Source organism: Tasmannia lanceolata, unplaced genomic scaffold, assembly GCF_043159265.1.
Source record: "Tasmannia lanceolata isolate RefF3 unplaced genomic scaffold, GAP_Taslan_0.1 ptg000006l, whole genome shotgun sequence".
Lineage (NCBI taxonomy): Eukaryota > Viridiplantae > Streptophyta > Magnoliopsida > Canellales > Winteraceae > Tasmannia > Tasmannia lanceolata.
The window spans coordinates 175,034-198,365 of NW_027518683.1; the positions used below are offsets into that span (position 1 = coordinate 175,034).

General features: G+C 39.5%; 1 protein-coding gene across 4 annotated transcripts; it reads left to right on the top strand.

Moving 5' to 3' along the window:
* Nucleotides 1-258: 258 nt before the first annotated feature.
* Nucleotides 259-22,748, top strand: LOC143879134 (uncharacterized). Of its 4 annotated transcripts, none has more exons than XM_077381322.1 (13): nucleotides 259-438; nucleotides 1,463-1,663; nucleotides 2,120-2,249; nucleotides 2,331-2,433; nucleotides 4,784-4,907; nucleotides 6,052-6,117; nucleotides 6,494-6,532; nucleotides 13,832-13,912; nucleotides 14,059-14,106; nucleotides 19,025-19,075; nucleotides 19,188-19,256; nucleotides 20,608-20,826; nucleotides 21,393-22,005. In XM_077381322.1, exons 2-13 carry the CDS (start codon nucleotides 1,514-1,516, stop codon nucleotides 21,609-21,611), a joined length of 1,299 nt encoding a protein of 432 aa, XP_077237437.1. In that variant the 5' UTR covers nucleotides 259-438; nucleotides 1,463-1,513; the 3' UTR covers nucleotides 21,612-22,005. The 4 variants fall into 4 exon arrangements, 2 of the variants coding, with proteins under 2 accessions (XP_077237437.1, XP_077237436.1); XR_013251125.1 differs by adding an exon at nucleotides 22,066-22,748 and having other exon boundaries at nucleotides 260-1,663; nucleotides 21,393-21,926; XR_013251124.1 differs by adding an exon at nucleotides 22,105-22,748 and having other exon boundaries at nucleotides 260-1,663; nucleotides 21,393-21,926.
* Nucleotides 22,749-23,332: the final 584 nt, after the last annotated feature.

The following is a 23,332-nucleotide window of genomic DNA, read 5'->3' on the forward strand; positions in this document are numbered from 1 at the left end:
GGAGGATGATGAGATGGCATCCTGTATAAGTCTAGGAACATAATTCACGTCTCAGAAGAATTGAATCGAGATGGAAATTGAAACCAAGAATAATGTCACTAGCTAAACCAAATAACACTATCACTATCTAAATGTCCAACACAACAATGTTGGACACTTCATTAAGGCATTTATCTAATTTTCTAGAGGAACAATGGATAGATTTTACGTAAAAACAAGATCCAGTAAGAAGAAATTAAAGAAAAAGGCTTTAGAAGGATGAGTTTAGATGGAGTGGGTCATAATATGTCAATCCTTTCATTCTCTCTCTGCCTCTCCTCCTCTTCTTTCTTCCACTCTCTCCGTATAAAAGATACATATACGTAGGAGACGACATCTCTTATTTTATACGTACTCACTCTTAATGTCGATTTCTGCCTCTTCTTACGTGAGACAAAGGTGACGAGAGAGATCCAATATACGTATTCGTATTTGTCTTACATACGGTGTTCATACGGAGTGGAGAGTCGCACGGCATCGAGGCACACTGCATGAGAGGAGAGCATTGAGAGGAGAGAAGTAGCAGCAGCTCCCATCTTCCTTCCTCTTCCATCTTGAAACCCTCTAAAAACCCCTCAAAACCCTTGAGAGAATCACCTCTTTCGAGCCCTAAATCGCCCGATTCATTCCCGACTCGTTCACTTCATCTCTCCTCCACCCCTCCACCTTGCTCCGTGATTTCTAAATTGAACCTCCGTCGACCGATTTCCCTCTGCTTTACAAACATCTCTGCCTTACAATTTGATAAAATTACGCTATTTGAACAATTCGAGCGTTTTTTTCTTCTCCCCACCCCCCCTTCCCTCCTCTCGGTTTCGTTTCTCGTGTGCCTGAAATTTTCATTCGTAGGCGAGGCGAGGCGAGGCGCCTACTCGTCCTCGTTTCTCTGTTTATTATTATCTCTTCTTTTTCTTTTTGGAAGCTAGGGCATCGTAGAATTTCGATATTTCAATCCTTTAGGGTTAGGTCTGGCGCCTGGTTCCTGTGTTTGAAATCTCACGCGACTCCAACGGGATTGGTCCCGACCTAGGCCTGCTTCTCACACGGACGCTAGCCTCTCCCTGTTTTTTTTTTCCCTAGGGTTTTCCTTTTTTCTCTTCTCTCGAATTCGCCGAGTTTCAACCATCTTTGTAACCTTTGTGGAGGTTTCCTTATAATACATTGCTTCTGCTCTCACTTGTTTAATTGTTTAACGAAAATGATCTGAATGACAGTCCGTCCACCATGTCAGGGGAAGATTCTTTCAAATGGAAATCATGCTTCAGTTAGTTTCTTAGTAGAAAATGGCCTCTGAATTTCGACCCAGCAATTGTTGAATTTCTCTACTGCTTTTTCGATTGCATTGCCATTTCATTTTCTTCTCTCTTCTCAAGGTGTTTGCTTAAATGCCAAGGATAGCCATGTGCTTGGAATTGCATTGCAGGTGGCGGCATGACAACTGAGAGAGATTCGTTCCAACAGGAGATGAGCGGACATGAGTAGGCTGTCATTCCGGCCACGTCCTCTCGACATTCACAAGAAGCTTCCCATTGTTAAATCTGTCAAGGACTTTGAAGACGATGAGACCACAACTTCCACGCGCAATTCTCAGATACTGCGCCTCGCCGCTGAGGCTGATAATGAGGTAACCCTTCTGTCTACCATATCGCCTCTCTCCTTCTCAACTTCTTCTTTTTAAATGCTTAGCTAATTGAATTTAATATCATTGCATCATTTTCTCACGTGCACACCCTGTTAATTTGTTTAGATGTTCTCACCACCCAATTATGCATTATAGTCAGAATTGTGGCTTGGGATAGAAAATCTTTGCTTGCTATAAAGTTGACATTCTAAACTATGCATTCCCTTTATAACTTTTTTGAATATTGTGTCTTGTTCAACCGCACTGATTCTGGGTGTTGAAAATTGAAAAGTTGGAATCACGATGCACCAATGACTTGGTTCTTATTGGGCCTATTACTAATAAACACGCTGGTATTTATGTTGGTTTTTGTATTTGCATCAAACAAGTTTATGCGCTGCGATAGAGAGCTTTTGTTGGTATATAGAATGCTAATCAGAAGATATTTAAATATTACAGGTGCATCATCTGCCTAGTAAAAAGATTGCTTCTGAAATTCCTACCCCACAATTTGTTGTGGTCGATACATATGAAAGAGATTACTCATGCACCTTCACACAACCCACCTCGTATTTACGTGGGAGGGGAGGTAAATTACTCATGGAATTTTCTTTTGGTTCCTTGGCGAGAAGTACTTTTTCTCATTGAAATATTTCCATACTATTTGCAGCTAGGTCTGAGATCGGAGAGTTTGTTGAGTATGACTTGGACAATGAGGACGAGGAATGGCTTCAAGACTTCAACAATGAAAGGAAGATTCTTATGCCTGAAACGTAATATCGCATTCTAAGCCTTCAATGAATGTATTAATGCCACCTTTTGGATTTAGGCCACCACATTTATAATGTCACATCTGACTATTGGCAATATTTCCACTTCTTCCGGTAATGTGTATTTATACCATTGCAAGCCTCAATCATTTTTAGAATATTTGTTCTTTTATAAGTTAAAGTTGGACCTGAACCTATGTTGTCTGGATATGGATAGATGTGTGAGGTACTGTCAAGAATCGGGTATGGGATCCCTTAAACCCCCAAATCTTGGGATCTGCATATGAAAAGGATCCAATACACATTTTTTTCTTACGATTAAGGATCTTTAAAACAATGTTACAGGGACACATTTCTAATACCAAATTTGAAATTACCAAATTTTTGTCACTCTTCATCTCAAAATTTAATCGGTCAAATATTAAAAAATGATTAAAAATAATCAAAGTCAGTGAGCAATATTGAGCTATTCCAAGTTCCAACCACTCAGAAGCTAATATTGCCTAGAAAAGACAAGAAAGTAACTAATGCTTAAATGCTCTTTTAAGGTAAAATTAAAGTATATTCAAGAAAGTAACTAATGCTTAAATGCTCTTTTAAGGTAAAATTAAAGTATATTCAAGGCATGGAATTTGGAGCATGAAGCCAAAGTTTAAAGAAGAACAAAGATCCATGGAGCATGAAGAAAGAGACTGAAACTACAAGCATGAAGATTGAAGTCTTAGTAGTCAAAGTTAGTTTGTAAACTAACCCTTCATGTATCTTGTGGTTAATGACACTAAGTGCAGTCAAACTTAAAATGACTAAGAAATGACATTAAAGTCATTACGCATAAATGGGAAGAAATTGAAATTGAAAGTGAATGAAACTGGTCAATAAAGGAATTCACGGTTGATCATGGATCTCCACGGTCGACTGTGGCGGTGGACGATTGACCATACAATGTATTTCCTGCACTTAGCAGTTTACAATGGCTATTTGCACGGTTGACTGTTGTTCGTATGTAGTTTATCCATTCTACCCGTTGGAAGTGCTATAACGGCTATTTCTCTTCCAACCTCTATAAATATGACCCTTGGGGTCCCTAAACATCACCACTAAACACTTGGGCTTACCTTTGATCAACATACCAAGTGCTAGATCACCCTTGTGCCAATAGTTGCAAGATCTTGAGGGTTTAGCTAGGTTTTCTTTGTAAATCATTTTCAGGGTTATTTGTGTGAGCTCCTATTGTACATCTACCTATGTGAGAACGTCTTTCATTTTTATTTTATTTGGTGAGAAGGCACTGTATCAACCTTCGGAGTCGATGCTTGGGGATAAAGCTTCGGAGTTGGTGGGAAGGAACCGGATCAACTTCATTGTAACGGTTTGATCTCCACCCGTGAGGGAATCGGGTTTAGTGAATCCACAGGGAGGGGACATCCTTGTGAGCAAGGATTGAAATTTCGGTTTCGGTGAAAATCATATAATTTCGGCCTAAATTTTTAAATTTCGGTTTCGGTTTTAAATTTCGATCCCTGCCGAAATCCGAAATGTCGGTATTTTAGCCGAAATTTAAAACCATGCTTGTGAGAGTGGACGTAGGACGGGATTTGGCTGAACCACTATAAAAACCGGTGCACACTTTCTATCTCTTTCTCTTTATCTTTTTGTGCATTGATTTTTATTTTCTTGTTCTTTACTTTAGCATTTGTTCTTGCACTTATTTGTAAATTGTTTTAAACTTTTAGTAGAACAAAAGTTTTAAAAGACCCAATTCACCCACCTTGTGGGTTGCCTTACCTGAGCCAACAATATCCATCATGTATTTCGATTGGCAAATTTATATGCGGACTCATTGGTGTGTAGAGGTCTCTCTAGAGGATCATTGGTCGCTAGAGAGCATTTCCCCTTTTGAGGATGTTGTTCGAATTTCATGCTTTGATGTCTGTTGGTGTTTGTGGCTGCTCGTGACCATCTCGGTTTTGTTTAGCCTTCTCTCTTTCATCTTTTAATAAGGCCTTTTTAAATTTTAATTTTTTTATGGTCTAGTTTAATAGATGAATTCCTCAGTAGCTAGCGTCTAACGTCTCTGTTATATAAAAGTGTTGGTTTGCGATTCTGGAATGTGTCACTAGGTGAAATTCTTTGTAGCCAGTGTCTAATATTAGTGTTTCAATGTTATCTTTGCTCTTTATTATTGGAATGCTATTTATCATACTTAATACAAATGCTGGCTCTAATTGATTCCAAAATATTCTTTTGGCAGTGTTTTTAACAATTGATATTCATCTGTTGCTTTCCTATATTTCTCATCTTAGCAACTTTCTTCTTGTTGCAAATAGTCATGCACACATGCTGGTCAATACAGGTTTGAGAGTCTTTTGTTTAAGCTGGAAGCTTTGGATCATAGGACTCGGGAAAGGGCAGGAATTATAGCACCCACTTTGGGTTCACCTATTCCTGTTCTCCTCCAGCTAGATGCTGCAACTGAGGTGAACTTTTAATTCATTGCAGGAATTGAGTCTGTTTAATAATTAATGTGAGATTTTTTTGTGTTTCTTTCACTAGTTCTTACTAGCACAATCTTAAGGGATGAATGAATTTCTCCTTCTATTTTTTATTTTATTTATACTTTCTTCTCATCTAAATAAAGTATGCTGTTTTAGAGGAAATATTCATCCGGTTCTCATTGTCAAGTTTGTTGTCTGTTAGTTTGGATGTATGCTACATGACTATGCTCCAGATGCCTATCATCCATCTAAAGTCATTCAAATAATTCTGTTAAATTATTAATTTAGACAGGTATCTGCTAAAGGAACTTCCTAATTAATTGTTGTAATCAACTCATGCACTCTAGTCAGGAATTTTATTTTCTATTTGCGTCAGACAATATGCTACACTAACAAGGAAACCATAGTGCTCGTTCTTGCTAGAGATTGTTTATGCCAGCTACTTTATTATTGCAGTACCAATGGTAAACATGTGCAGTATGACTAAAGCTAGCACTTAGGGAGCCTTTTTATTTATAGAAAGAAAATTTTTTGTTTCTTTATTTTTAATTATAGGCTGCACTTTGGACGTGTATCCATGTTTACGCCTGTAATTGTTTGAGGTAGTGAGACACATGATATACAGGAAAGACGCTGTAATCTTCATTGAATTGAAAGACTTGCCCAGAGGCCTAGTTTCTCGCAAATGCAATATCTTGGGTACAGGTGCCCTTCCATGGGCAAATTAAAGCATCGTCAAATTGTTCATCCCCTCTGCAAGATCCCTGTTTTTTCCATTTCTTTTGCTTACAAAGCAATTCTTTTGAACAATTATTTATCCATGGAAACCTTTTGCCAAGCCTTCAATTCTTTTGCAGCATCATATGTTAGTTTGCCCTTGGCAGATGCATGAGGGGCACAGGAGCCCCTTATTGCTGCTTTATAGACACGCACCTTCTTACTAGAAACAATACAGGGATGCATGAAGATAATATGGCTACTTTGGAAGCATTTTCCCTTTTTGTTTATTTGTGCATATTTTGTAGTCAGTCTCTACATTCATGCATAATGACTTTGTTTAGTGTTATTGTTATATTGATTTCATGGTTGCGTCTTATTTAATTGGTACATTTGCCTTATGCTGCAGGCCTTGCAATGCCAGTCCATAAGATACGCGGTTTTCCAGTCTATCTATAACTACTGGAAAGCAAAGGTACATGTTACATCTTCCATGAGTATATAGCTAATAATTTTCCTTTTAATGTGCAAATATTATTGTTTATGCAGATTTAATGCTTCTGGTGCATCTTTGCTGAAATAGTGGAGAGCTTATTTGTCATAACAGGAAACATGGTGCTTTAAGTCAGTCAGTTTGGTTTTGCATGTTGGGTGCAATGTGTGTAAACTGCAATCCAAAAAGCCTCCAGTTTGCAGTATACACAAATTGCACCCAGAATAGCAATTAGGTTCTACATCCAAATTATCCCCTCAAGTTTATATTAATTTGATGTACTAATTATGCTCAAAATCGTTGCTTCTGTTGTATCATGCATTCTTATGCATGCTTTCTTGTTTTTTTTTTTTATCAGAGAGAGCGATGGCAAAAGCCTATTTTGCGGCGCTTGCAGGTGTGTTTTATTCTGTGCCTGAGTGTAGAATGATATTTCTGATGTGTTCTTGGAAGCATTTCATCTCTGTCCTTTGCAAGCATAGCCAATCCGTTCTCCTATTGATATGATATATGTGTTCAGGTTTATTTTGTACTGCAATGACCAAAAACCTTTTATACGCTTAACATGTTCTCTTCTAACATTAGATGGACCATCAGTTGGTTTGGCAAGCAATTGAAGTAATGGTTGCTTTACCCAACACAGTCTAAAAATATTGTATTTCATAAGAGGGCCAGACCGAATTGAGCTTGTAATTTACTTTGTACCTCTATGAAATTATTAAAACACATAAAAATGTGGTTGTAAGATTAATAGGACCTTTTCAATCTTATTCTAATTTTCCACATCTAAATTCAGCCAAGTTTTAACATTCCATGGCATATTTATATGGTAGTGTATTCTACTGAACAACTTGACCATTGAGACATTGGGGGAACTCAGTTTTACAATGTTACCTGAAATTGAATTCCATCTCTTTCCAGTACATAGAAACGAAATTCAAAGCTTTTGAGAATCATGAAACCTTAAGCCATTCCATTTCATTTCTATATAGTAGTAAATCATATAGAACAACTAAACTAATCAGACATCGGGTGAAGACGGCCTTAGTTGCACAACTAAACTAATCAGACATAGGGTGTAGACGGCCTTAGTTAGTTGCAGATCTGTTTCATCTCTTTCCAAAGATCTGTTTCATCTCTTTCCAATACACAAAAAACTAACTTCAAAGCTATTGACAATCATGAAATCTTATCCCATACAATTTTTTTACTGAATCGTACCATATCATTTGCAATTTTTATTTTTATTTTGGAATGGCAAATGAAATGAAAAACTCATTTGCAATTTTTGTCACATAAGACTATGAGTTCTGATTGATTTTTCAATGTAGTCAAATAATTTGTACAATTTGATTTACAGTAGGATCTTATCAACACTAAGCCAACCCATCCACATGATTGCAAGGTTCTAGGCTCATGACCGCCTGGTGATCTTTGGCTTTGATCCGCCTTAATGGTGCAAACCTTGGATGACATGTTACTTTCTCAGAATTTAGGAGCTTTCATCTGTCTTAATGGTGCAAACCTAGGGTTCACAAGTTGCTTTCTCGGAATTTAGGAGCATGAACATAAGATAATAATCAAACCCAGCTAGTGTTTTCAAAGAGTTTCTAAGCTTTAAAGTTCATCCATAAAAAACAAATCAACTCATTCCAAACATGTTCCATACAATAATTCCAAAAGAAAACAGCTAGCTAACAAATAAAAGAAACCAGATCTCAGCCAATGCTGTTTTAGAAATCATATATATAAAAATATTTGACTATGGCCCAAACGATGTCTACGAGAGGTAAGGGGAATAAAGGTCATTAACAGGATGAATGAGGGGTAATGAAGGTGACAAAGGTTAGGGAATGACGAAGGTAATGTGGCGAAAAGGTGAAGGGAATGGTTTGGCTAAGTAGGAAGAAAGAAAGGAAAAGGTTCAAAGGGTGAGAATGTAAGGGTAGGCTATAGGAAATGTACAGGAGAACGGAATCCATACTTAGGATGGCTTGTCAAGCTTCGTGCCTTCATCATCCGCTATATGTAATGGCTGAGAGGAGAAACAGAGAAAAGCTAATCTCGAAGGAAAATAAGAAAGTGGGGAGAAATAAAGGGAAGGGAGCAAGGGGAAGGCTCACAATAATGAGCTAGAGGGAATAAAGTGAAGAGAAATACAGGAGAAAGGGGAAAAGGAAGTGCATCTTAGAAACCCGTCCGAGAGGGATGAGGGAGAGGAGAGCAATAGGGCGGAGGCAAAGAAAAAAAGGAGCGGAAAAGGAGGGGTGTTGCTGCAACCCCGACATGAGGGTGAGAGCAGGGAAAGATAAGAAGAAGGAGAAAGAAGGAGAAAGAAGAAGGAAAAAGAAGAAAGAAAGGGCACTGATTCAAACGTCATGAATCATGCACAACTGGTTTGCCGTTCGTGTGAAGAGTTTCTGATCACTCAGTTCGTTATCCGGCGAGATAGTTGCCCCCTGACTTCGAGGGGCCAAGCCTTTTTTGCTCCTCTTCAGGCGGTCAAAAATATCCGCGAGATAGTTGACGATCTTAGTTAACTAAGAAGATAACGGAGAATGGGAGTAAGGGAATACTTCGGAAAACGACTAGTAAGTCCTCCAGATATTTTTTATCTGGGAAGGAATATAGCTAACGGAACTTGTAGCTGTGGCTACAGAATAGAAAGTCTTAAAGACCTATACCAAGACATAATAGAGGCTGTTATACGGTTTTTGAAGTTTTGCAATAGCTGGAGATTGACAAGGATTGTTGTAGGAGAAACCTAGTTCTACTGGGCAATGACCGTAGGTCTCCATCTCCCCGATCATTACCGAGAAGCCCTCGTGAATATGAATCAATTGGACCTGTGTATCCTGTGAGTATTACAACTTTGGATCACGTACTAGATGCCGCAGGTGTTCTAGATACAGAGAAAAGGATAAGGGAGAAAGAGACGGGCCAAGAATGGATAAGGGAGAGACCTTTATTCCTCTGTCATGGAAACTCTGGGGAAATATCCAGAAATTGAAGTGGCTGGCAAAGTAGTGGAAGACCGTAAAAAGGAGCTCAAAAAATGCCTGATTGGGTGTATGAAAGCTGTTTCATGGGACCTAGAAGAAATTTGGCAGTGGGCTATTAAAGAATGGCACCTACCGTTACTGCCAAACCACTTGTCATTAATAATCAGGAGGTGTTGTTTAGATTTGATTCGGAGCAACAAGCACTGTGGATCCTACGTGAAGGGGGTGAAGCCTCGGGGCCTAACTTATCCTCCTTGTTCTCTTGGAATCCAGCGACACATTCTGGAGCCAACACATTCAGATTCTATGATATCCCTCTCCATGCTTGGTCATTATCAACTGTTGAAGCTTTGGGGAAGCTTTTTGGGCATGTGACCAAAGTGCAATTATCAGGCGACCATGACTACTGTGTGGCCTTTGCCTCAGTAAAAGTCCTAACAGAGCATTGGAAGTTGATACCACCTTTTGTAAGTTTAAAGTGGATAGTAAATCCTTCCTAGTTCAAGTTAGTAAATGCCATATCCCCTGTAGATCTTGATCAGGAGTAATCAATCTGTAATGGTCTAAATCGATCCCTGACAAAACGACAGTCAAATACTACCTCCAATCATAAGGGAGGTAAGGATCCTAGGCTAGGAATAGCCTAAAAAAAGGCAAGGTTTAGTTTCAAAAAGATCTTGCGTAGTCGAAACCCTAGAAATTCAGTGGAGAGACATCTCATCTGGAAAGGTGAAAATGAACGGAAATCGCATAGCTTCCTTGAAAATAAAGTTTCCTCTTTAAGACGTCTTGATAAAACCAAAATTCCGTACCCTCCCAGAGAAGGTTGGAAAGTTGGGTACAAGTCATAAGAATCGATGGAGGAGAAGTGCATCAAATAGAAAAAACCAAAAAAGGAAACACTTTGTTTCAAATATAATTAAAATGATAGATGACTATGAGAAGTCAGGGGTTGCTGGCTATCAAATGATGAGGATCGAAGGAGTAAGCATCATAGAGGAAGGGAGCATCAGAAAAGAAGTCGGGGACATAAGTATGGAAGACCTCACGATGTGTCCCCATCGAGAAGTGAAATTGCAAAAGAATTCTAGAAATTCCAGCTCTTAAAACTTAGGCAGGAAGCAATGGCCTTTGAAGACGGACCTTCGGAACGGCCGGTTCTAGCGAATGTAGGCAGTGTCCTCCCGCCCAATCAGCAACATGAAAAGCACGGGCAAGAAAGTAAGGATTGACCGGAGGCTAATCAGGCAGGAGAAAGGGGAAAGGAGGAGTGAAGGTTCCAAGACGGCGAGAGACTCCATGGAAGTGGAGCTCAGAGGGAAAATTAAATCCTGTTTTGAGAAGGGGGAGCACATATCAGTATAAAAAGGGTCGGAATCTTCTGGGGATGAGACTTCAACAGAGGAAAAAGGAATTTCATCTGATTCAGAGGAAAGAGTATCCTCTGAGGAGTTTGATAAAATGACTAAATTGGGAGATCATTTGGGAATAGGATATCAGGAAAATATAGAAGAAACAAAGAAAATGTTCCTAGATATAGAAAAAAGGGACTCTGGGTTAAAAAAAGGAAAAACCCCGGGTAGAGGTAGAAGGGAACTTAATGCTCTCAAAAGTTAGAGACCTCGTAATGTTTTGGGACTCCGATGTCGGATAAACAGTAGAACAAAGTCGGATAAACAATAGAGCAAATTGGTCTTCCTGCTTGTCAATTTTTGGGAGCACTCAGAAGAAGATATTCTATGGCGATAGGATTTGCAGATTCTGCGGCCTTCCAAATGAAGGACCAGGCTTCCATGGGAAGCTCCTGTGCTGGTTAATTTTGTTTGGTGTTTTTGAAAACTGTAAAGTAAAATGTAAAGATGTTTGTTTAATTCCAGGAGGAAAGGATTTTCTTTTCACCTAGGAGAACGCTCCTGGGTAGTTCATACTATGTACATCCAGTGGGACTACCGGTCCCCATTGTGTTTTTGCTAAGTATGAATATATCAGTCATTTAAAAAAAAGAAAAAGAAAGAAAGACAACAAGAAGAGGAAGAGGAGGAGGAACAAGGAGATATATATATATATATATATATATATGCATTAATGCAGGATGGGTTCGTTTTCATCAAATCCAAATTAGGGTTGATTTGGGGGGGGGGGGGGGGTTGGGGTTATGGATTAGTTGTGGGTCATAAGGGAGCCGACCAATAGAAAATAAGAAGGGAGCAAGTGGGGCTTTAGGGGTTAAGTGAGCCGACCAATAGAAAATAAGAAGGGAGTAAGTGGGGCGTTAGGGGTTAAGTGGTGGATTATAGGGGGAGGTGGGTAGCCAATTGGAAATAAGAAAGGCTCAGGGGTTTTAGTGGTGGAGCATGGTTTTAAATTTAGGCCGAAACATTTCGTTTCAACCGAAATTTTTTGATTTTCATTGCTACCGACATGAAATCCACTTGAATTTGTAAAAATACCAGATTTTGTCCGAAATTTTATGACTTCGTTAATGTTTCGGTGCAACGTTTTAGATAAACAATGTAAAGACACATTTCGATAGGATTCCTAACAAAAATTAACTCCATTCGCAGAAAGGAGAAGAAGGGAGTATGGATAACTACATGGTCATAAGGGAGCTGACCAATAGAAAATAGAAAGGGAGGAAGTGGGGCTTAAGCGGTTAAGTGGTGGACCATAGGGGGAGGAGGGTAGCGAATCAAAAATAAGAAAAGTCAGGGGTTTTAAGTGGTGGGCCATGGTAGGACGGCCAAAGGGGTTTAAGTCCTTTATAAGCGAGTTTGGGCTTGGGTTTAGGGCCCATGGTTTTAAATTTCAGCCGAAACATTTCGTTTTAATTGAAATATTTTGATTTCGATTGCTACCGAAATGAAATCCACTTGAATCCGTAAAAATACCAGATTTCGTCCGAAATTTCGTGACTTCGTTAATGTTTTGGTCGAAATATGTGAAACATGCAACTTTTTAGATTTAAAAAAGTAAAGTTTTTGTCGAAATGACATTTAGATAGAAATCCTGACAAAAAGTCAACTTCATTCGCAGAAAGGAGAAGAATTCTTTGTACCATGTAGCCCTAACTTGGGCCTATATATGCATCATATTACATGGTAGAGCTCTTTAGTGGAGACTCACCACCTTCTCCCTCACTCTTCTTCTTCCCCTCTACCTTATCCTTATCTTCTAACATGGTATCAGAGCAAAGATCCTAAAGAGGAAAAGAAGAAGAGTCCATCTTCATTCCATCTCTGTCTTCCTGTTTTTTTCTCTCTCCACGCAACCCTCTCTCTCTCTCTCAAATCTCTCTCGTGGTCCAAAACCCTAAAATCTCTCTCCCTTTTTACGTATTTGCGCATTGCACATTACGGAAACCCCAGAATCTCTTTTGGGTTTCCATAATCTCCATATCTCTCTCTATCCCTAAAATCTCTCTCCTTCATGCACAGACTCTTGTTCGCAACCCTAACCTATTGCCGTACCCACATCTCCTTTTCTCCTTTGTTGTAAACCCTATACCCCATCATTCTTAGATCTCCAATCCAAACCCCAATATCCACAGATCCCTTCCTCCATATCCCCATTACCTCATCATCCACCACTTATTCCTCATATTTTCTTACCACGATCCCATCGGAAGAAGAAATATTCTTCCCAAATTCCTTTTCCATTCCCAAACCCTAAATCTCCATCCACAACCTCAAATCCTTCATCCCAAACCCTAAATCCCTAGACTCTAACCTCTTCTTGTGCATCCTTAAACCCCATTACCCCAACTCCTTTGTAAATACCATTTGTAAATCCATCCATCCCAAAAAAACACAAAAGATCCCTCTTGTATATTCTTTTTCTCCTTGTCTGCCTCCGTAAATTCCTTTCTTGTTCTTGTTTTGTTCTAAATCCATAAATCCCAACCATTCAACAAAATAAAATAAAAATAAAAAATCCATGGATCCCTTTCTTTCTACATCTTAGTCCCTTCTTGAGTAGTTTCCTACCTCCTCCTTTATGGTTTGAGCTTCCCTCCACCCCATCCAAATCTTGTCATCTCTTTCTTCATCCTAGTTGTGTTCTATGTCGTTTGTCTTGATATCAAAGGTGCACACCAAGTGTTTGATGTCTAAAGTGGTGTGGTGCGTTGAAGTTATTCTTTTCGGTGCAAGTTGAAGGCATTCAGCCTAATATAGTTCCATGGATGGAGTATGGTGTTGTTGGTGACTCCAGATTGATGTAGGAGCGACTCCGTTTTGTTGTTGGTTGGTTGTTTGGGTGGTTGATGGTTGGTTGTTTGGTTGGATTGTTGGTTTTTTTGTTGTATGAGTGGATTGTTGGTTGTGGTTGGTTCTTGGTTGGTTCCTTCCGCTTGATATTGTTGATTCTCTCATTGAAGCTCAATCCTTTGTCACAGCAGTGTTGCCAATTTCTTTGCATCTTTTTTTTAATGCCCGTACATGTCCATTTGTATCTGTTTTATACCCAAAAAAATGGTCAGAGAGCAATTAATCATTGAGAAAAGGAAACTGCATAGAACAGGTAGATAACTGCTTAAACTAATTTGTTGATTGTATATTATCTATCCATGCCCTTTGGCTAGTTGATTAATTTGTTTTGTGGCTCATTTTCAGCACAAATGATGACCTTTGTTCTTGTGTAACTTCCAATAGTGTCAGCTAATCTTGTCAATCTTCATAATGTTTCTGTTTTTGCAGCCGCCTCCACCAGTTAATGATACGAACCCCTACAATGTATTCAGGCCCAGGGAGAAAGCTCACCGTCTCCACACAAGAAGAGTAGGTGTTAGAATTTGCTTCATTTGTTGGGGGTGTTTGGTAGTCTGATAAGATGCCACAAAACTGTACCTTTTTCTCCCATTCTATAGAGGAAAATGGATCGATACAATTTCTTTGACTACTTCTACTTGCTTTTTGTTTTTTAGATGCAAAGGCGGGAGAACAATGTTCCATCCTTTGAGAAGCTTCGCCAGGTAAAGAGCACTATTATTGACTCGTTGTAGAAAAATATTGCTTTCTTTGGGCTTCGAGTGAACTCAACATTTCTCTTATAAAAACCATGAAATCTATCTACATTTCCTCCTTAATTGGTTTCCCAATAGGGCTGGCCTTGGTTGGGGCCTTGTGAACAATTGGACCTCACAATCTTTTGGTGCTTTCCTTATCTGTTTACAAGGCAAAGGAAGCAGCTTGGATCTTCTTGCTAGTTCTGCAAGCTTGGATTCCCTTTTTCTATTGTGCCTACTTAGTCTTGTGCCTACCTTATTTAAAGTTGTGGAAAAATATTCCTTTTTTTAATGGTAGTATTTATTAGTAATGAAGAGAAAGAATCCGACCAAGAAGGGTCTACAGGGTTGCCCTCGCTTTTGCTCTCCAATTTTCTAGAAGTAATGTAAATTCGAGTTCAATATGCCTACACTGATTTTAAACATTAAGGAGTTGTTTGGTTTTGAAGGCAATAGCTCTAATAGCATGTGAAACAACCAATTACTCCAAAAGCTTAAGCTGTTAGCATTAGTGTTACTAATCATTTATACTTCAACCCTCCCCCTCACAAGTGGCCCCTCTTTTTTTCTGGGTTGGCCGTACCCATCTAATGCCACCGCCCTTGTCTCTAAGGAGGCCTCCAATCCCAGCCGGACTAGGATTATCGATGCTGGAGCCATCAAAGTTAAGCTTAAGCTAGCCTGGTTTCAAGGGGGGGGGGGGGGGGGGGGGGGGGGACCATCTAGACGAAATATGCTCCTCTCTTTCGGTGCTGGATAACAACTCCTTCCGGCAACACTTCCGAGCGGCAGCACAAGTTGAAGCCTGGAATGATCGTCACCCAGGATATAGCAAGAGCGTCAATCTTCATATAGACGAATTCAGCACTTTTGGATACATTCCGGACGAGCTTTCCTCTCCTTACAGAAATTAATACTGCAAGCCTCCAAAGAATTCTGCCTTCTTTTTTTTTTTTTTGGCTCCAACACTGCATACCAAGACTCCATGAGATCGTTCAAATGCCGTGGAAACACCCATGATATGCCAAATCTGTCAATGATCTTGCACCAAACCTCTCTGACAAACTTGCAATGCATACGGAGATGATTGACAAACTCACCCGCTTCCACATAGAGAGGGCAATGATCGATGATCAGCATATTCCAGTTACGCAGATGATCTACCGTCTACTCTAAGATCCTGGACAGCTGTCCATCCAATGAAAACCATACGAAGGTCCTTTTTATTTTCTCTAAATCTCTCCATTAACCGTCTAATCAAGAAGATAGCTTCCATAGTCGATCGTCCGTGCATGAAGCCAAATTGATTCTTTTACACCTTAGTCTCTCTTCTTAGTCTATGCTCAATTACCCTCTCCCAAAGCTCCTTATAAATAGGTACTAATGTACTCTTCCTCCACTCATCAAGCATCTTCTTAGTCTTCAAATATTGTTAGTTAACCAAACCAAACCCACATCACCCAAGCATCTCCAGGTCTCAATAGGAATATCGTCAGTCCCCCTAGCCTTATCTAATTTCATATTTTTCATAGCTACTCTTATCCCTGATGTTCGGATTCTACAAACAAACCTCCGGTTTGTATCATCAAAAGCGTTATCAAGTTCTCCCAAATTCTTTACAGGTTCTCCATTAAACAACTTATCAAAGTAACTTCTCCACCTCTCTTTAGCCTCATTTTCTTTTACTAATAATATTTGATTCTCGTCTTTGATGCATTTTATATAATTCAAGTCCCTGTTCTTCCTTTCTCTCATCTTAGCAAGCTTGTAGACATCTTTTTCACCCTCTTTCGTCCCTAACCTGTGGTACAAGTCCTCATATGCCTTGCCTCTAGCTTCCCTTACTGCCTTCTTAGCTTCTTTTATAGCCAATTTATACTTCTCAAGGTTCTCCTCATTTCTACACTTATGCAAACATTTATAACACTCTTTTAGACCTAATCGCCTTTTGGACCTCCTCGTTCCACCACCACGTGTCTGTAGATGGCATCCCACTTCCTCTAGATTCTCCAAGTACCTCTCTAGCCACTTTGTGTGACTAAACACTCTCCGGGTATGACTTTACAATCTTTACACGCAGCTCTGTCCTCTCTCCTAGTGAGGATAAAATCTATTTGGCTACAGTTGGTGCCACTGCTAAAGGTTTTCAAGTGTGAATCTCTTTTCTTAGAAAAAGTATTTGTTAACATCAAATCATATGCCACTGCAAACCCCAAAATATCTTCTCCTGCCGCATTCCTATTGCCAAAACCCAGCCCTCCATGAACCCTCTCAAAACCTCCACTAGTTCTTTCCACATGTCCATTTAAATCTCCTCATATAAATAACTTCTCTCCATGTGGTATTCCTTGGACTACTTCATCCATATCCTCCCAAAATTGCCTCTTGACAGACTCATTTAATCCTATTTGAGAGGTTTACCCACTAATAACGTTAATCGTCTCTTCAACTAATACTAATTTAATTAGAATAATTTATCACCCTTCCTTTTAACATCTACAACCTCATCTCTTAGGCTCTTATCTATTATGATCCCTACACAATTTATGTTCCTCTCCTTCCCTGTATACCATAACTTGAAACCCGTATTTTCTATTTCCCTAGCTTTTTCTCCTACCCAATTAGTCTCCTAAAGACAAGCTATATTAACTCTCCTTCTACTCAGCGTATCAACTAATTCCCTCAGCTTTCCTGATAGTGAACCTATGTTCCAACTGGCTAAATGAATCCTACTCTCTTGGACTAGCTTCCTCGCCCCCCACACCCGTCCAGTAGAGTGCGAGGACCCTTGCTCATTTTCCACCACACCTGGGCTGATGTGGCACATCACTAAGGGAGTGACGGCCCAGGACTAGCCTCCTCACCCACCCCCCCATGAAAGTGCAAAGATCCTTGCTCATTTAACACTACATCCAGGCGCCAATGCAGCGCGTCGCTAAAAGGGTTACGCCCCAACAAATTTTCTATAGGATTCATTTCATAGAAGAGTGGCAAAGTTTACGGCCAGCTGCCAACCTGATGCTAACCCTCCTCCTTTATCCTGGCTTGGGACAAGCTGTGAAAAACACAGGCGGAGTGAGGAAACAAAGAACCAACAAATACACAAAAATTTTACCTGCTACGAATGATAGGGACTTCTAAGAAAACACATAACAATGCGCCTTTAGCATGTAGAAACCAAGAAATATCTTCTCAAATAGGATCAAACAAGATGTGCAGCAAACATCAAGAAAAGATGCGAGAAACAAAATCACACAAAGCAAGAACACAAGATTTATGTGGTTCTGCTATGTGCCTACGTTCACGGGATAAGAGTTTCACTGTTTCGGTTTAAGATTACAAAACTTTCCTTGTCAGCCAAAAAAACTCAAAGAAAACCTCACTACCTATAACCCTAATATGTGGCTTATATATCAATGAAAAATTTCCTTGTCAATTCGTCCCACGTGTGCATCGCGCACACTAGTCCATCAAGCTTTTGAGGAATGCCAGAATACAAGATATCATCTGCACAACATAGCTAATGTAGGAAGATCTGTCCAATGCCAAAAATATTATTTTTCTTACACTAATAAGCATTTTTCTTACCAATAATATTTAATCGACCAAGGAGGGTCCTTCTTAGAACCGATCATGTCAATTTAAGACCTTTGCTATCTGATTCTACCCAAACATTCTAGAATCTAAAGGCTTTACAATATCTAAGGTCATCAAGAATGCTTTTAGCTTCCGCCTGGATATTACTTCCCTTACATAATAACGAAATAATGAAAAGATAATCCTGGCAACTTGATTTTTAACAATCCCACCACGCCAGATACGATGCCCCATCAGTATTCAATTTTAGCTTACCTAGTTTGGGCCTTTTCAATGTCGCCAAGAGCCTTTTCTTACTAAGAAGAGCAACATGAAGATGGAGAGAATGAATTGGCAAGCCTTTTTTTTCTCAGGCAATCACAGCTTTAATTAGCAAATTGATTGGCACCTCTTCTTTAGGCATGACACAACAAATACACTTGAAGGAAGAGGGATGAATATATCCTTCAATTGGCTATCAACAGGGACTGCGTTCATAAAAAAATCCAAATGAAGCGTCCAATTTCCATTGGAAGATTCTTCCAGTGAATGTAGACCACATTCTGTTAGGAATTTTAGTTCGCACCATATTCCATGCTGATTTAGTAGTGAAGTTGCCCGATTTATTAGGAGTCCAAACCAGCACATCTTCAGTATCAGTTATCCTCACCATAGATGCTTTGATGACATTAACAATTCCTTGTGAAATATTTTGCTCTACCTGAGAAAGATTTCACACTCCGGCTTCATTTATTACTTCCTTGACCAGTCACTTGAGATTTAATTGCTCCCAGTTGGAAACCTGATTAATCAATGGGTAGTTGCCAAACCATTTATCTGTCCAAAAGGCAACACTATCTTTTCTTATGATCCATCTATCGTTACTAATCAACTCATACCATAGCTTGGAATCACTTGTTTTTCTTTCCATACGATAGAAGCTTCTACCCTTAACCAATTGAGCTAGAGTCTCAACCCCACCACACGGCACACCTGTTCACATTTAAATGCAGGTTAGGATTACATTGTTTGGCGGTCAACCGAAAAAACTAAATTGATTGTCAGATGATGTGTGCTTTTATCCTTTGATTGTCACTTTTATTTCCTTGTTGGCTAATGTTTTGCTTTAGTGCTCACAAGTAATGAAGTAACTTATGTTTAAAGTGATTCTGCCATTGTATTGTCGGAAATCTGGACTCTGGAACTGGTTCACTGTTTTAACGTTCCTTTTACTTTTCACATCATATTGAACTTCCTTTTTTACATTTTCAACCAAAAAAAAAATTGCTGAGTTCAATATGTGATTCAGGTTAGGCGCAACTTGGACCAAGCTAAAACAGTATTAGAGGCTTTGATTAAGGTATTGCTATGTGCAGACAATTTTAAAATTTTGTTAATAAGTTTTGCTTATGAATATTATTGGTTATCACTAGAAAATATATGTTGCATCTGATAACATAATTTTCCTGCAGAGGGAAGAGAAGAAGCGAGAGGTCATGGAGAGTGAAGTTAGCCTTCAACGAATTCAGATCAAGTATAAGGTATGCACCTGATGTGATGTGATGTCCTCTTCTGCTTTGTGATGTAGATAGTAGGCCCTATAAAAGGCATATTTGCCCATCATTATTTATTTACATGTTTTAGTTTTCCATGTTATTTAGTTTCTAGGATTTTGTTTCCATGTTTTTAGTTTTAGGGCTGGTTTCAAGATTCAGATGTTATATAGGATTTTTCTCTGGGTTCCAAACCTCCAGTGTATACTTTTTTTTTTGCCTTTTTATTTTCCATGGAATTTTATTTCCATCCCATTGCTTATATATAGGCCTCATTGTATTAGTAATTTGAAGCTTTTGATGAATTAAAGATTGATTGAGATTCTCCCCTTCAATTTCCTCTATTCTTCTCCCCCAAGACTTCTTCTCGTCTATTCTTCTCCTTCTCTTCTTCTATTCTTCTCTCTCTTCTCTTCTTCAATTCTTCTTCTGCTACTCTCTCTTATTCTTCTCTCTCTTCCCTCTTCTTCTATTTCTCTTCCCGGTCCTACATCACTTTGGTTGTGTTAATATTTGTGAGAAGATTTGATGAAAACAACTTGCGGAAAAAAATCTAATTATTTAGTTTAGAAAAAAAAAGGAACTTTGCATCTCATTTTCAAAAAAAAATAAAATAAAATTTGCATCTGAATGATTAATATTTTCATTGGAACTTTAACTTCCACAAATCTGGGCTTGACCTTTTAGCCTAAATAACCACATGAGTAGAATCTCCTACCGTTGAATATTCATAAATTGTCAGAAGAGCGCATCCTTACACTTTATTGGAACCTTCAACCCCAATAGGACCGGAGAATACCCCTTGACAATTTCATCCAGCTAGTTTCTGAGACCTGTCCCAAATTTCCTTGGGAGCTTCCTTCAAAGATAAATTTGATTCAATTGGTGGGAGGAAAGTCCATCTAGCTACAATTCTCTCTGACCTTTTGATCATGCCACAGGAAGCTTTATAACCGGGTGCTGGCTACACCCAAACGATGTAGCATGATCAGTTTTCCTTATTAATAATTTAGCAACTGATATTTGATGTCAGTATTGTAGGGGTGGTAGACTAAACTGTGTAAACGCCTGAATTGACATTGTTTTTCCTATACCCTTCCCTATTTTTTATGTCACTTTTGTTTCCGGGGAGTCTTTTGCAGGGCAATTTATGCATGGTACTATAACTTATTAGGACTTGTCACATCTTTTTCATATTTTGGAGTACTAGGGTTACCATGACATTAGATATGGCAGTTTTAGGTTACCATGACATTATATATGGCACATTAAGACATTTACATGTGAGTCTTGCTCTGAATTAGCAGTTAACTGATTAATAATTTGAATGGGTTTCCAGCATGAGACTCAGCTCCTTGAAGATGGGCTAGTGCTGCCTGGCTTCCCATCCTTCCCTTGCAGATTTGGTTCAAGTGACTCAGACGACATGGCAAACAGCCGCCCGCGTACTCGACCAGCCACCACAGCACTGAATTCGCCTTTCCCAGACTCATCCAAGCTGATGATGGTCCCACCGGGACGCATGAAGCAAGAGTTGAGATGGCTCCATAGGAGGAGGGTAAATATATTTTTTGCTGAATCATACTTTCCCTTTTCCCATTTCTACTTGTTTTGTCAGCTATGGCAAAAGAGGTATAATCCAAGACTCAATTATCGAAGCAACGATCAAGGTTTTAAAAGCCAAAGATTGGCTTATGAGTTCTAAGTTTTAGAAGTCAAAGATTGGTTTTACTTGATGAGTTCAAGAGGTCAAGCTGACCCAAAACTCGGTTGAAGTATAAAAAGCTTATGTTGAACCGAGTTATGAGAACTGCTTATCAAGTTTCTATACTTGGTTTTCGGGTTTTTACAACGAAGGAGTTTTCACATTAGCTAACCCAACCAGATGCTTAGATCGACTGAGTTGAGCATTATTGAGTTTCTCCAGTGCTGGGTCAAATTAATAAGACTGCCGAAGATGGTGTATGTTCCACACTATTCTATACCACTATGTAACGTAACCAAGAAATACAAATTGTATCACAAAGGGCTGTTTTCAATATATACTTAATGTGCCACTCTACTTGTAGTGCATTGAAGATGCATTATTTCTGATCTGTAGTGTGAAATGTGGCTTTAATGCAGGGTGGTGTACATGAACCCGTTTTGCTGTTCACCAGACCTCTAGATCCAGAGAAATTGGGTGCTGCTGGCATTGTGCAGCCATCATCAGATCCTCCTCCGGTGGTGGTGGAAAATGGCTCAACAACAACCTCACCACCATATCGTTTTCATGGAAGGGTTGGTCGAGGAGGGCGGATTATCTTTGATCGTCGATGGACTTCAAACAGCACTTGGCCATGACAACTCTTCAAGTCCCAGGCCCTCACCACATGGTTGAAATATTTTTTGAGATTTTTCTACCTTGCTCTCTAACTCAGTGCAATCCAGAAACCGGGCCAATGTCAATAGAGAAATCCACCAAGAGGGTCCGGATTTGCTTTTGCAGTAATTTGCCAGGGCCCTAGCAAATCGGAGAATGAGAATATTCGTCTTGCGATGATGCTCGGCCCGGACATTCGATATGCAGAGAGCAGCAAGGGCCAATCACCAAACAAACAGGTGGAAATCGCTGGCGGCACAGTTCGGCAGACTGAGCCCTCAATCTGAGTGAGACATGTTTGTCTCTGAAGCTTGCCCTTAACCTTTGTACAATTAGTTTCATATGTCCTCAAAAGAAACCAGCATTATTTTCTCATTTCTTGTTTTTCTTCCCATTTTTTGCCCCTTTACTTTCTCTGTTGTGTTATTGTCTCAGCTGCAATATCATGCTCAAAAGCAGGCCTTTCTTTTTCAGGCAAAACGTCGAGCAATAAAACTGAAAGAGAAAACAAGTGGTACTGGTAGGAGGCAAAAAGAAGGAATAAATCCAAAGAGTCCGACGACATCCCGGCCATATGAGTGTTGTTTTAGTTAAAGAGGGAGTGAATAGAGGATGGGGGTAGTTAAAAAAGGTGGCACGAATATTTGTATATTTAAACAACAAAACTGTCGGATGGGTCTTGAGGTACTTTCGCCTTGCTCTTCTCCCTCTCTACTATTCCATTGACATGCCCCCCACTTTGCCCTACAATCAGGAAAAATAGCTTCATGAGTCTCATACGAGCTCACCGAGGGCTAGTTTACTCTTTCCTCTGTTTTTTTATTTCACCAACAGTCTTTCATCGAGGAAAATTCGAAACAAAAATAAAACCGGCCCAACTAGACTGAGAGGAAGAGCTACATGAGAGAGTATTACTAGCCGGGAAACGCATTTCTGAGGGGAAACTCTTTACGAGGGATTTTTTTTTTTAGTATATATGGTGGATGGCAAAAACAGTGGGGTCCACATTTTTTTTGGGTGATGGGTCCTGATGAAAATGCTATGGTTATTGCTTATTTGAGGGATGTTTCAAATTTCTATGAAAATTTGATAATATAGAAAGAAAAACCCTTTTTCTTTTTGTTTTCTCGGTAGAATTTGAGCGGGAGAGGTTCGGATCATTTTTGCAGGTTGCATGTCAAACGGTGCCCCTACTCCTGGATTTCATTCGAAACAGATGGAGGAAAGCTACTTCACACTGCGTCAGAATCTAAGCCCCCGCCTTAGCCCCTCATTGGGAATTTCTTCCCCTCGTCTCTGAAATCTATAACCCTGCCTTATTTAGCCCCTGGTGATCCAACCCTCCCTTGAAAACGGCTGAAACGAAGTGGATGATCCGAACAAGCTGAAAAGTGAAAACGCACCCTTTGGACAAATTTTTTTTTTTTTTTTTTAAATTACCAACGTTCCTGAGGTTAACTCATATAGCTAATATGAGGTGGCGCTAACCAAACATAAGGGGCCCACGTTGTTAGGATGATCCAAAGCATTCATTTGAAAGGCCCCATCATAGATAGGGTGTGTACAATAAATCAGCTCCATTTGATCATTCTAACCCATCCAAAAGTGGAAGGCAAAAGGGATAGACACTTTTTTCCCACAAATCTGCGCATTTTTTCCTCCACTTTTGGAGGGGTTAGGATGATCCCCAATGGAGCTGATT

Coding starts and splice junctions, on each gene's coding strand:
- LOC143879134 (XM_077381322.1), top strand. CDS start 1,514: ATGAGTAGGCTGTCATTCCGGCCACGTCCTCTCGACATTCACAAGAAG. Junction 4,908..6,051: donor AGCTAGATGCTGCAACTGAG/GTGAACTTTTAA, acceptor CTTATGCTGCAG/GCCTTGCAATGCCAGTCCAT. Junction 19,257..20,607: donor GAATTCAGATCAAGTATAAG/GTATGCACCTGA, acceptor ATGGGTTTCCAG/CATGAGACTCAGCTCCTTGA.